This window comes from Amblyomma maculatum, chromosome 6, assembly GCF_055883805.1.
Source record: "Amblyomma maculatum isolate TAMU_Amacu chromosome 6, ASM5588380v1, whole genome shotgun sequence".
In the NCBI taxonomy this organism is placed as follows: Eukaryota; Metazoa; Arthropoda; class Arachnida; order Ixodida; family Ixodidae; genus Amblyomma; species Amblyomma maculatum.
In genome coordinates this window covers 10,680,919-10,693,703 of record NC_139349.1, presented here as the reverse complement: position 1 = coordinate 10,693,703, position 12,785 = coordinate 10,680,919, and the positions used below count along the sequence as shown (strand labels likewise).

The following is a 12,785-nucleotide window of genomic DNA, read 5'->3' as shown; positions in this document are numbered from 1 at the left end:
GGAGTATGTGTGGGATAGCTGGGCTCAAATGAAAAATTTATGCATTTCCCAAGAGGATCCACAAGTTGTGTCCGCACAGAAAAGCCATTAATGTTGTTGCGTCACATCCTTATAGGCGGAGCCTACCGTCTGCCTGCATTTTTATAACAAGATTATTTGATTAAAAAGGCGCTGTAATCGAAAAAGAAGGATGGAGGACGTCATCGCCTTTTTTGAGCTGCGGCAAGACGTGGCTTGCAGGCAGGACCAAGAGCACGTGAGCTTAGAGTTCAACTGAACTCTATACTTACTGTCAAACCAGAATAGAGTGCATATTAGATCAAGGGCTCCGCCAAACAAGAAGGTTATTTTAATCGAGAAAAGTATTTCCAGCGGATATAGGCTTGGCATGGCAAGCTAGCTATCATCAAAACTTTCCTTCCTTAATCTTAGTGCTTTGGAACTATATATCGCCCTAGCAATAAAGCCGTGATGCTTGTGAATGAAGCATCGGTGTACTGATAAGCTAAAATGAGGCCTATTGCGACATAATTGGGTTTCGAACCTTGGGCTGCAGGAACAGATTCACTGCGCTGGCCACTGCATTCAAGACACTGCGCCATCGTCCCCATTTTTTGCTTAATTGCTTACTCCGACAACTCCATATTAGGGTCATTTGTTTAACCTACACCCTACACCAGTGCAGGAAATCTCCTATACCTAAAATGGATTTTTGCTGCACTGGTGTAGCTGGTGTAGATTACAAAAAAGGCCCTATAGTCACAGATCTATATTTATATTACCAGACGGTAATATAAATGAATATGTATAATATGAATATGTGTACTGTATCAATGTCATATCAGAATATGTGGTCCTAATAAAATTTCCTCAGGCGTATCACGTCGCCAAAAAAGGCTGACTCACTCTGGTGGTTTGCTTTCAGCTCTGTACACTTCTCTAGTAAACGAAGCACTTTCAATGGAACCCTCACGAACCGAACGCACACTGACATCAGCATGACGAACGTTCACTCTCGTCTTGCACCGACAATGGAGGCCCAGAGCAATGAACACATCAAACGGCACCTTTTGATCATTTTAAGGGGTGGATGTCGAGTTTCTACGGGGCTGTAGAGAGCAATGTTTAGGGCTGCGCTGGGCCTTCCAACAATCCCAGCAGTTATAACCAATTGTTTCGGGCTTTTTACACAACAAGCACTTAGTTGCCTGTGGTACGAAGACTCCGATTTGTTAAAGGGCATAGTGTTAGTATGCGCAAATGGATTAAAAACGTTTTAACAGAAGATCTGGAAAGCATCTTTTAAGGCGAAAGCCTTACTTCGCTCATGAGTGGCATCCGCAGAACGTGTGCGTAAGAACTGGTAACAATTAGATAGCAAAACTATAAAGTTATTTTGTATCAAAATCGTGACCTAACCATTCTTTGTGCAGCTGTCAGGGTGACGTCACATTTTCCCCCCGCTTCATTATCGTCCATCTGCTATTCAAGCTGGAAGCTAGTTTGCGATGGCAATTTGTACTGACGACGACTTATGTACAAGCTCGTTCATTCTTATTTGGAACACGGTAGCTTTATGTAAGGCGCTTTGTGTCAGATTCGGACGCATACCGAAGCAGAGCGAAGTACGCGCAGAACAACCTTGAGTCAATGCTGCACACTGCGAACCGCTTAGCTTGATTCCGCTTCCGGGTTGGACACGTTTGCGCTATGAAGAAACATCAGTGTTGAAACTAAATGTAGAGAGCTCTGCACCTTCAACCGCATGACTTTAATAGTAAAAGGGGTATCTAGTGAGAAGTGAGACAAAAAGTGCGCATTTCCTGTCTTCAAAACCAACAAATTTTCATTCCGGGGAAGGTACACATTGCTTAAATATATGTAGCCTATTAATGCAAAACCAGTGAGAAAAAGCACGCGAGATCATGTCACACAGTACTTGCGCACATTTTAATCGGTTTCTAGGGGAGCTGAAACCTGGCTGATGTTTTGACTCCTTTCAGTACACCTTTCTATCGGGCTTTCAGAATGCGTCATACTATACAGCTATAGGCAGCCCGCTGTACATGTTTTTCTTCGCTACTGAGCCCAAGTACTCCAATGAAGAAAAAGAAAACATGTGCAGGGCTAACGTTCTGACCGATAACACTGTTTTGACCGCAACAGCGCGCGCTAAGACACAGACAAGAAGAGAGACACGACACACACGAGCGCTCGTGTGTGTCGTGTCTCTGTTCTTGTCTGTGTCTTAGTGCGCGCTGTTCCGGTCAAAATGAGTTACCAACTTGCCCAAGCATCTGTTTTAATGATAACACTGAATGCACACCCTTCCAGTTTTTTACTCTGAACGCACACGCCTCGACCGCCAAGTCCTTGAGGGCCATAGAACGGAATACACAGGCGAACTCTGCGAGAATATACGCGTGCGTGAAAAGAGTATAGCCCGGTGCAGCAGTCCTCAGCCAGGCTGTTCTGGGAACTGGGCCCCACTCTTACTTCATCTGAGCACCGTTATCATCTTCGCCCTTTTTCTTTTTGAACGCAGCCATTCAGTTACAAATAGAGGCACAAAAGGCAGCTCTTGAGCTCGATGGAATGAAATATACACCCACCGGGTTTACTACGTGCGTATCAGACTTTTGTCTCTTATCTTTCTATATCACGCAGCACATTACTGCCGCAAAAAAAAAAAAAAAAAAGATATCCGTCGCAGTGGGTCCTGCTGATTAGAAACTTTCACATTGCAAAGAATAGCGCCGATGCCTTTGAAGTTCAAAGTTTATTAATCAATTTTTTAAATACAGAACAAAAACATTCAGTACAGCAGGGGCTAGACGCCTAGCTTAACAATGGCTCCTGCTCAAGTGTCTTGCCAAAAATAAATTGGTCCTCTCAAGGGCAAAAACAAAAGAAAAACAAAGCCTCAAAAATACCTAATTTGCTCGCGCTGGTAAAAAAACAAAAAAAAAAAAAACAAACAGGAAAGCCGTTACATAGCGCACAACGCGGTAGCAACAACATCTTATCGTATTTTTTCGCTTATCAATTGATACCTCATTCTTCTAAAGGAAAGAGGATGATACCATATTGCCTGTTGAAATCTTTGCTCAAGGTTTGTTGAAAACTAAAGAAAAGCGATAACGGACACAAACCAGGTGGAGTTCGGTCCGGATCTTGTAAAATTTTGGTAGAGGATAGCTGCGATGTACTGTTTACTGCGCGAATGGGCGTTTTCTTGCCTATTTCGATACTGTGCTCCGTCGTACTGCGCCTACCGACCCGGCGGTCGACGCTCGCGCGTTCAGGTCGACAATTTGGGATAGTGTACAAGCCACAAATTCTGGTATTGCGTTTGCCATCATTGCCCGAGTAGCACTAAAGACGCAACCTTTCCTTTCGACACGCAGGAAGGAAAGTCGGTTCCGAGAGTTCGTGAAGAAGGGCGTGTGCTATGACATTTGTTTATCAGCAGATTTTATCCCACTGCGCCATCACTGCAACCGAACTTCCCCTATATCAAACTGCCTGCATCTCGCACTGTACTTTGCATGCCATGGTCTTCATAAGCATCCATCTGCACCCAGTGGATCAGAAAACCGAAGCCGGTTTGAAAAATCAAATGCTCGCGTAGTGAATTCGAATTTTGTCCAATTGCCTCGCTAGCAAAAACTCCTCCTTGTCTGGAGATGAAGCCCTGTATTAATGAAAGGAATAGCTATTGGCTGCCTGCTACTTTTGACAGGTTGCAAAATTAAGATATAGAAACGTTTTCTTTCGTCTTGTAATAGAGAGGTGGGAGAGGCGAAATCACCCGATTTATATATAAAAAAAAACGATGATTATAACGCAATACGTGGATCTAAACGAAGTCTTAATTGAGCTTCTCATTATAAATTACACAGAGTTAAATTGGAGTAAGTTTCGCTTTTTCTCTTGTTTTCACAAAACTGGTTGCTCTAGGTTTAACCTAGCATTTAACCTCGTCAGCTCAATGACCAAGAAATGCACAGATGCATGAAGTTAAAAAAAGTGAATGTGTTACCTCACCTACGTGGCGTTTAGTTTAGCAAAGTAAGTCCTTGTGTTATCAGTGTAATGTGCAAACTTTTCTTTAACTTTTCTTTCCGCAACAGCGTCGATAGACACGTGCAGATAAAAAGAAAGACAAACACAGAATTTTGGAAATAGCGATGCTACACAGTGTAAAAAATAAAATAAAATTAAACTGCGGTTGCGTCAGCACCCGGCCAATCAGAAAAAAAAAAAAAAAAAAAAAACATTAATCCGCTACCCCAGTTTTCTGTCTTTGACTCTCTTTTCCAATCTTCCTAACCCACCTTGCTCAAATGTGTGTTTCATCCTTCAAATAATATTAACAAAAATGCGAGTTTTTGGGTAATTTGTCAAACGGCATCATTTTCCTAAGCTGGGGTGCAATCTTAGCAATAATAGCCCGTCAGCTGCGCATGTCGACTTCCGTGTTCGCATCTTTATTGCTCAGCCATGAAGACTCAGCAATAAAGACCTTCCGCAGCCTTACTGGCATGGGGTGACACTTCAAGATCTGGTTACACACCGCGGTTTTTGCCGAATACACGGAAGGCTGCCCGCTAGAATCAAATACAGTCATAAACGAGCATGCTGCATGACGCAAAGGAGAAAGAATAAATTCTCAGCGAGTGAGTTTCACCAAGCTAACGGCCCTAAAAGCAGTGATATGTTGTACTTTCTGCCCTATATGTCAGCGTGGAACGATTTCACGCACAACGTGCGGCCTCGTGCACAGCAGCAGCAGCAGCCTCCGCTGTTTCGCAAGGGACCTCGGCTAAATAGCTGTAGGAACGCTGGATTGTGGCTGACGCACGAGCACCATCCGTGTTTCAAGCGCGGGAGTAGTCTATAAAAACAGGAAGGTATGTGCTTGTCCTGGACAAATGCGTATTTACCTGAGTCATCGACAGGAGTCAAGAGGAAGCGGGATGTGGGCGCCATTGCTGTTGGATAACTCCGAATGGATGAGCAAAATGCCTTTTTTCGTCATTCAAACAGGGAATAACGACTCACTTGTTCGTTTTGTCATCTGTGATGACAGTCGTTGGAACGCCGGTGAAATAGTTTATGGCGCCTCTTGAATAAAAGAGCGATATAGATGAAAAAACAACAACAATGGGCTGTCTAATTCGTGCTACGCCTTGATTATTTCATTGCTGGAATGCATGCGCGCTGGCCCATTTTCTGTTAGCATAAACGAAGTGCCAATTTAGAGGAATATTAGTTTTAATCACGTGCGTGGTGCTGTGCCATCGCTAAAGACGGCGGGAAGTTGCATCTGATAATTGGTGTAACACATATATTTCATGCTGATTACACCGACTTGTCGTGCAAAAATAGAATCAATACAAGATACACTTCTGGTAGTGGCTTGAAGTGGGTTATTAACTGTTCTGACCCGTAGTAGCTTGCGCATGAAGACTGTCAACAAGTGCAATTTCTTAGTGTCGGCATTAAAGTCGCCGCAGATGATGAGGGGAGTGTCTAGTCTTCTTCGATGGTTAGCGCTCTACCCTCTCGCTTCCGAAAGCTGTCCCGTTTTCGTCGAAAGCTTTCTCGGCGGTCGGCAACAGCACTCACAGAAGGTCCGCCGATGACGACGCCGTTATGTGGGCTCATTGCGTCTTAGAAAAACAGGTGGCAGTTTACGAGTCGATATGCAAAGAGAAAAATGATCGTTCACAAACAAATATGGGGCTAATTTTTGGAGAAGTAGCATCATTTGATGGCATTACTGCGATCCAAATTAAATTGCGGTGCGCGTTTACTGCGCTACGTGGCTCCACTAGTCTATCCTTGGCTAGAATGTTTCTCAGACTAACAAACCTTCTACCTTCGCGCTGTATCTATTCGAGGTAGTAAATTAAAAAGCATATTCACAGTTACCACTTATTCAACTGACATTATGTTGAAGTAACACTTACTACAACCACTGAACAGAGTTTCTAAAAATCAAACCCTCTGATAGTAAACGGTCGATATGGCTGGACCGATCTGCCTCATTGGGAGGAACCGTGACGGACAATGGGAGCTGAAAATGTAGCCGTTTAATCCATTTCTGCCTTAAAACATGCCAGTCGTAGTATCGTATGTCCACAGGACTGCACAAAACCTAAAAAAAAAAGCGGCAGGAGAAATAAAGACGTCTTGCAAGCTGAGCCACCTATGTACTCGAATTGTCAGGAAAAAAGAAACGTAATAGCTGTGGCAGAAAACACAAAACCCCATACAAGGCATATGTAGAGCAGATTGGCTTCTTCATCAATATTCCAATTGTTGTTCATGAAATGTCAATTCGAGACCCAAATCTACATCACCGACCAAACATTGCCTGACCACAAATGTGGGGCTGTACTAACACGATCCTGCGTAAGTGCAGCAACAAAATAGCGCGAGAACATTTAAAAATAAATAAGCTAATAAGACACAGACCACATCATTGATACTTCAATCAAGATTTAAACCAGTGAACACGCTGCCATGCCATGCCATGCCTCGTAATGAATAATTTAACCAAGCAATCTCATTAACTTTCGTCTCTGAAGGTGCCCGAAGTCTAATAAGACAAATATTGTATAAAAAGACGGGCTCACGTTTTGATAGGGTAAAACGCAAGGCGTCGGGGCCTGTGGAAAGTGAGCTATGTTAAAGAAAATAACCCAGGCGGTCGAAACAGTCTAGAGCATCCCCCTACCGCGTCATTCATATTACTGGCCGCTTCTAACGTTCATCCAAATACGACATTCTATGTTTGCGCATGTAACATATTTAATCTAGTTTATCAGGCCACAATGGCGTCTCCATTTCAAGTTATTTGTATTTTTTGCTTTAGCCTATTTGGTACATAAGGTCGCCGTCGCACCAATCTTCTTTTAATCCACACAATTTGCTATATAACACGCTGCAGCAGATGACCTCGTAGTCAGCATTCATAATGCATTCTAATACCGCAGGGCAGCATTAGCGATAGAGCGAAACGGAGCAAGGTGTGCTGTCTTTATATATAATGTGATGTCAAAGACATGACCAACATTTCACTGTCAATAAGCCTGATGGCAGGACAAGAGAAAGTTTGTGCAGCCTGCGTCACCAGGCGGCACTGTGTGTCGATTTCTACACGCACCGCATGCGAGCTGGATGACAAACCCACTGGGTCACAACCTACGCGTACACGTAGTGTTCAAGCCCTGTTCACGAAATTTTAGCATCAGCACAAACCAATCCGTGGTTCTTGGCAGCATGCCATTGAATAGTAGGGTCACGAATAGCAAGCAATTCACTGTTATTTGCACCAACGTGCCTGGTATCGTCAAAACGACCGAAGCTTTGGATAAGGTTCAAAAAGAGCTGCGACGAGGGCAGTTTCATTCACAAAATGATGTGCCATAAATGCACACTGAAGAAACTCACATACGGTTACGCTCCTATAAAATATTTAATGGAGCTACCTTCTTTGCTCTGTATTCTAATGTTAGCTCAAACGCGCCTGCTTCAGCAAAGAAAGAACTAGGGATGTAAATAATGAGTTAGTGGGGGACGAATTAGCATCCTTTCTTTATCAAGCTCTCATGACCAACGGGCACCATCGACTTCAGGACGCCAAGGTTCTCATAAACACATAGAAACCACTATATTTTGTTGTAAACAGCAAGTCGCCGTGCCTGTCAATTTATAATAAACCTGATATTACGTAGGAGAAAGTGGGAACGTATACCCAAGCTTCACTAAGACGCAGATCACTGCTACGAACAGCCCACATGGGCAATGTTTCCGACACGGTACGGGGCTCTAGCACCACACAAGAGCTTCTGAGTTACACCGTTACTCTGGTCTACCTATGCAAGAGGCCCCGCTTTTTATACGCTACGATAGAGGGCGTGGGGTCAGTTTGATAAGAGAGCGGACGGCGCGCGTTCTGGTGGTGATCAGCTCCCTGTGGGCGAGGTTAGCAAAGCCGGCCTGCGCGGCAGTTTGTAATATGCACTGGACCCTTTTATGTGACCTCTTCCCCATGTGGGCCAAAGCGTTATGCCTGTGAATAAAGAGCTTTCGTCCTCGATCTAACTCACTGAAGAACACGATTTAATTCTCTTTCATGAAAATGATGTGTGCCTTAGCCTTCCCCAAAGGACGATGGAAATGCGCAGCTGGATATACGAGCAAAAAAAGTAAATTTAATATATTGAGGCAAAGTATTTTAATAATTTGCTTTAACCTTAAATCGGCATGTATTGCATGTGGGACGTCGAAGCGAGATGAATTATTTCGTAATCTCTACCATATATAGCCGCACTGGTGCTTAGGCAGTCGCGTTTTGCTTCTTCACTTTATTGCGCGCTATGCCCCTCCATAGGGTTTTCCCTATGGAGGTGCATAGGGAAAACGTATCAACAACCTTAGATATGCGGATGATACCACTTTAATGGCAGAAAGTGAAGTGGAACTCAAGAGACTTCTGATGCGCGTACAAGAAGAGAGTGAGAAGTTTGGGCTTAAACTGAACATTAAAAAGACAAAGATCATGGCGTCTTGCCCTATCAAGTCCTGGAGCATCAAGGGACAAGAAGTGGAGGCGGTGACGGATTTTCTCTTCTTGGGCTCCAAGATTACCTCGGAAGGAGACTGCAGCCATGAAATTAGGAGACGCCTGCTTCTGGGAAAGAGAGCAATGATTAGCCTTGACCGCCTAGTTAAGAGCAGAGACATTAGTCTGCCAACCAAGATCCGTATAACTCGTGCTATGGTCTTTCCAGTTGTGATGTATGGATGCGAGAGTTGGACTGTGAAAAAGGCTGACCGCCGAAGAATTGACGCTTTTGAATTGTGGTTCTGGCGAAGACTCTTGAGAGTTCCTTGGACTGCCAGAAGATCAAATCAGTCGATATTGTCGACCATAAACCCTGACTGCTCATTAGAGGGTCAAATTCTAAAGTTAAAGCTCAGCTACTTTGGTCAGCTGATGAGAAGAGAGGGGTCTCTGGAGAAAGATGTGATGTTGGGAAAGGTTGAGGGTTGCCGGAGAAGGGGTAGGCAGCGAACGCGATGGTTAGATGGCATCCTCGAGGCACTGCAGATGAAGTTATGTGATGTTAGGAAGATAGTGAAAGACCGGAAAGCGTGGCGTGACATGGTTCATAGGGTCAAGAAGAGTCGAACACGACTGAACGACTGAACTGAACTGATGCACCTCCAACTTTCATTCACTAACTGAAATTGTTTTCGTGTGTTTAATACTTGCAGGTACGCTACTCGGAATCGAAACTATTGGAAATACCAACAAGTTCCGTACGAGCCGTTCGGTCTCATATTTGGTCCAAGTATAAAGCTTCTCAACCGAGTAAGTGGGAATTTATCGTACCTCACAATTTCCTAGTGGCCTAGCTTTTAGAGTGGGTAAAAACGCTTTCATATTTTTATGCCAAAGTCAGGTTCTGGTTACGGCAAAAATTGTCTGCGCGAGCTTTGTACAGATGTGTATGTTTGGAACGTTAAGACACCACGTTGAATTTCGCACCACTGGCGCTTTCTGCCTTAGCGCTTTTGCGATGTATGTTGCGTCATAAGAAAGAATACCCTTTAATTAACCGTTTCTCTTCCATTTCAAGTGAAGTATTTACTAGTTTCCGAAAGTTTAAGAGTGTTCGCTGCACCAAAAGAACTCAATACAATGGCCTTTTCTTTTTTTTTTTTTTTTTTTTTCCAGCCAATCCATGTTCTTGATGATGAACGATACAAGAAGTACGGCAAGTTTTTTGGGTAAGACATTGTTGACAGATCGATACACCGCAATATAGAGAAGTCACCTGTTGTGTAATGAAACAGTGTCTGATGAATTTTATTTGGTTCGCAATTACTTCGTTCACAAAAGTTCGCAACAACATTGTGATCTACACTGCCTTAACCGACCGAAAAATTGATCACGTTGGTTTTATTAGGTGCAATCAAAGGAATATAGAGTAATGCACTTTTATTTGAGCAAACAGAAAGTGTAATGATCTACAGAGAAAGCAACGAATGCTGATAAGCACGAGCAGTATAGCCTTTTCAAAAGTAAAGTGTCCTAGTATAATCCCTTCTAGACCACTGTAGTGAAAAGCAAAGAAGTCTACGGGGGTTTTCTTCAAAGCCCACCTTTACGACTTTTGGTGCATCCGTAGAAATCAAGACTTAAGTGGGAAGCGGTTGAGAGCTCCTATAAGCCCCTCATTCTTAAGAACCGATAGCGATCTGGAATGGCGGGCACACACACACACAAAAAAAAAAAATTACCCCCCCCCCCCCCCGGCCTCCCCCAACCCCCCACACACACGTAAAAAAAAAAGACACTTGGTTTCTTCTCAATTTGACAGCCAGGGTACGTTTCAGAGTTGAATAACTTTTTCGCACATCCCTATTACAAGAAAATAATGCGGATCGTTTTCCCTTTCATTCATCGGTTTCAAATCATTAATTAGTGTTATAGACAGAACCAGGGCACCATTAAAGGGGATTTTTTATCCCTTGCAGTGCTTCAAGGTATCTGTAGCGAGCTTTACAGTAATGCTGGTGACTTATTAGAAGAAGGCAACTTTTCAAGGGGCTGGAAGCCGTGCAGCGCGTAAGAAGAGGGTATGTTTTTCGAGGTGGAAACATGGCGGCGCGGGCTGCTGAGAAAGCGAATGCGCTCAGGATGTTGAGTAGGAAAAAATAAATTCAAAGATGGAGGAGCGCAGTACCCGCCACCTTCTGATTCAGCGGTGGCACGTTGATGATGAGGGCCGCTGCTACATGGGAGACTGCATGCGTTAACCTGCAAGAGGCTTTGCAGTGTTCACAGCTACTGCTCGCATTTATGAAGCGCTGCCAGTCAGTCTCATATACCATGGGCTTATTCGTTCATTGTGGGCTCGTGCGTGAGATCTTTGTTTTTTCGAACCCACAGCTGTCGTTTGTTCTCATAGGCTATGATCGAGTTTAAAACGTTATATACCTATGTTTTCATGTTCACACCAATACTCATCGCGTTACGTTATCACTTGCTTTATGCAAATACACATAGAGTAACTCCATTTGGATGATAGAATTTGTTTGCATGACCGCGTGCAGGACGTTCGAGGCCGGCAAAATGATCCTGTTTGTCGCCGAACCGGAAATGGTGAAGCAAGTCTTGGTCAAGGATTTTCCTGCCCTCCCGAACAGAAGGGTGTGCCCTGATATATATTATGTCCACACAAAAGGCATGGTCGCAAATGCTTACCTGCTTTGTTACGCATACATGTGTCCGGATATGTTTTAATTCCATTCATATAATTACACCCATTTCCCCTTACATGGCGGAGAGTAGAACCTTATCCACAATCTTAAATATTAGTAAGGGCTTCATGCCAGGCGCAGTTGTAATCTTCAGCACCAAGGCCTGCCGAGTTTAAGCTGTTTGCTGGAGAGAAGTCCTTCACCATTTATCTCCTACAGCACCGTTTCCAAACAGCACCCGCATTCCACTACATTTCGTGGTCTCATCTTGTCAACTTACTTCCTGTGACCCTGTGCTAGTATATTTCCCTTCTTAGAGTGATAATTATCTACGCTAGTAGTAAATGCAGCCAAAGCCTGTATTACCCAGATGAGGTTAGCTAGGTTATTTTCCTTGCGTGTTCCTGTTTTAATCAATTGGCTCTCATACACGATTCCTATCACACTGACTGATTGTTTTTAGAGCTCACGACGTTGCCTTAGTTTAATTTCGAGCTTTCGCTAGCCTCCAACTGCCGGTTACGTAAATGAACACTGGTAGGACACTTCGTTTGTGTATATTCCTGTTGAGTGCTATTGATAAGCTACAGCTTTTGTAACGTATGAGTTGCCTCAAAATGCATACAAATTCCTTCTTGTTTTTCTGATAAATTATTTATTGCCATCCTGGACTACATTCAATCACAACTCCTAGCTTTTGACTGGATACCGTGAAACGTTGCTTCTTCGCCAAAGAGACGAAAAATATCTTAATTTTCTTCATATTTATATTTCGCCTCCCGCAGTAAACAATTTTATATGAATAATGAAAAGGGATCAGCGAACATTTTCCAACATTTTTCGTTTCCGGTATGATAACCAGTAAGTAACGCACTGTAAAACACATGGCTCTGTGCTTTCCGTATTCCACAGCAATTCACATTCTATGATCCTCTGCTGGACAATATGATGAGCATCACTCCTGCGGAGCGCTGGCGGAAGATTCGGCCGGCGGCCAGTCCAGCGTTCTCAACCGGAAAACTGCGAAAGGTACGATCGTGCATCGAAAGGCGCATTTTCATAGCAAACATGCGATGAGTTCATAGCAGCAAACTGTGGGGAACAACGTCAGATCCCTGCTCCCGTTTAGTCCCAAGTGGCAATCAAAATGGCTGCAGGTGAAAATAATTATTCATGTGGTGTTTTGACATGTCTCCTATTTTTCACCGACTCACAAACTCAGATGAACTCGCTGATTGAAGACTGCGCAGTGACAACAATAGAACATCTTAAGAAAGCTGCCTCAAATGAAGAGGACATTGACATCAAGCAGTAAGTAACAACGTATTCTTTGCAGAGATGTGCCGAATGCAGATGGTGCGGTAACAAACATTTGAGTTAAGAAATATCTCGCAGAGAGGAAATGCACTTTCTTAAATTGCCAATGAAAAATAAAGAAACTAACAAAAAACTTGCAGCAGGTCTTAAATATTACCTAAGTTCTCTTTATTTTCCCTCCTGAG

The 12,785-nt window shown here is 43.5% G+C and overlaps 1 protein-coding gene and 1 long non-coding RNA gene across 2 annotated transcripts in view; one reads left to right on the top strand and one right to left on the bottom strand.

Annotated features, from left to right (window-relative positions):
- The window catches only part of LOC146185048 (uncharacterized), a 310,168-nt gene that overhangs the window by 166,887 nt on the left and 130,496 nt on the right, over positions 1–12,785 (bottom strand). The gene's annotated exons all lie outside the window — the stretch shown is intronic.
- LOC146185052 (cytochrome P450 3A8-like) overlaps positions 1–12,785 on the top strand; it is a 35,362-nt gene that overhangs the window by 3,565 nt on the left and 19,012 nt on the right. The window contains exons 2-6 of the mRNA XM_084606038.1: positions 9,292–9,388; positions 9,755–9,807; positions 11,137–11,233; positions 12,196–12,312; positions 12,506–12,594. Of these exons, the coding sequence (XP_084462164.1) occupies positions 9,292–9,388; positions 9,755–9,807; positions 11,137–11,233; positions 12,196–12,312; positions 12,506–12,594 (453 nt within the window). The remainder of the gene's footprint in view (positions 1–9,291; positions 9,389–9,754; positions 9,808–11,136; positions 11,234–12,195; positions 12,313–12,505; positions 12,595–12,785) is intronic.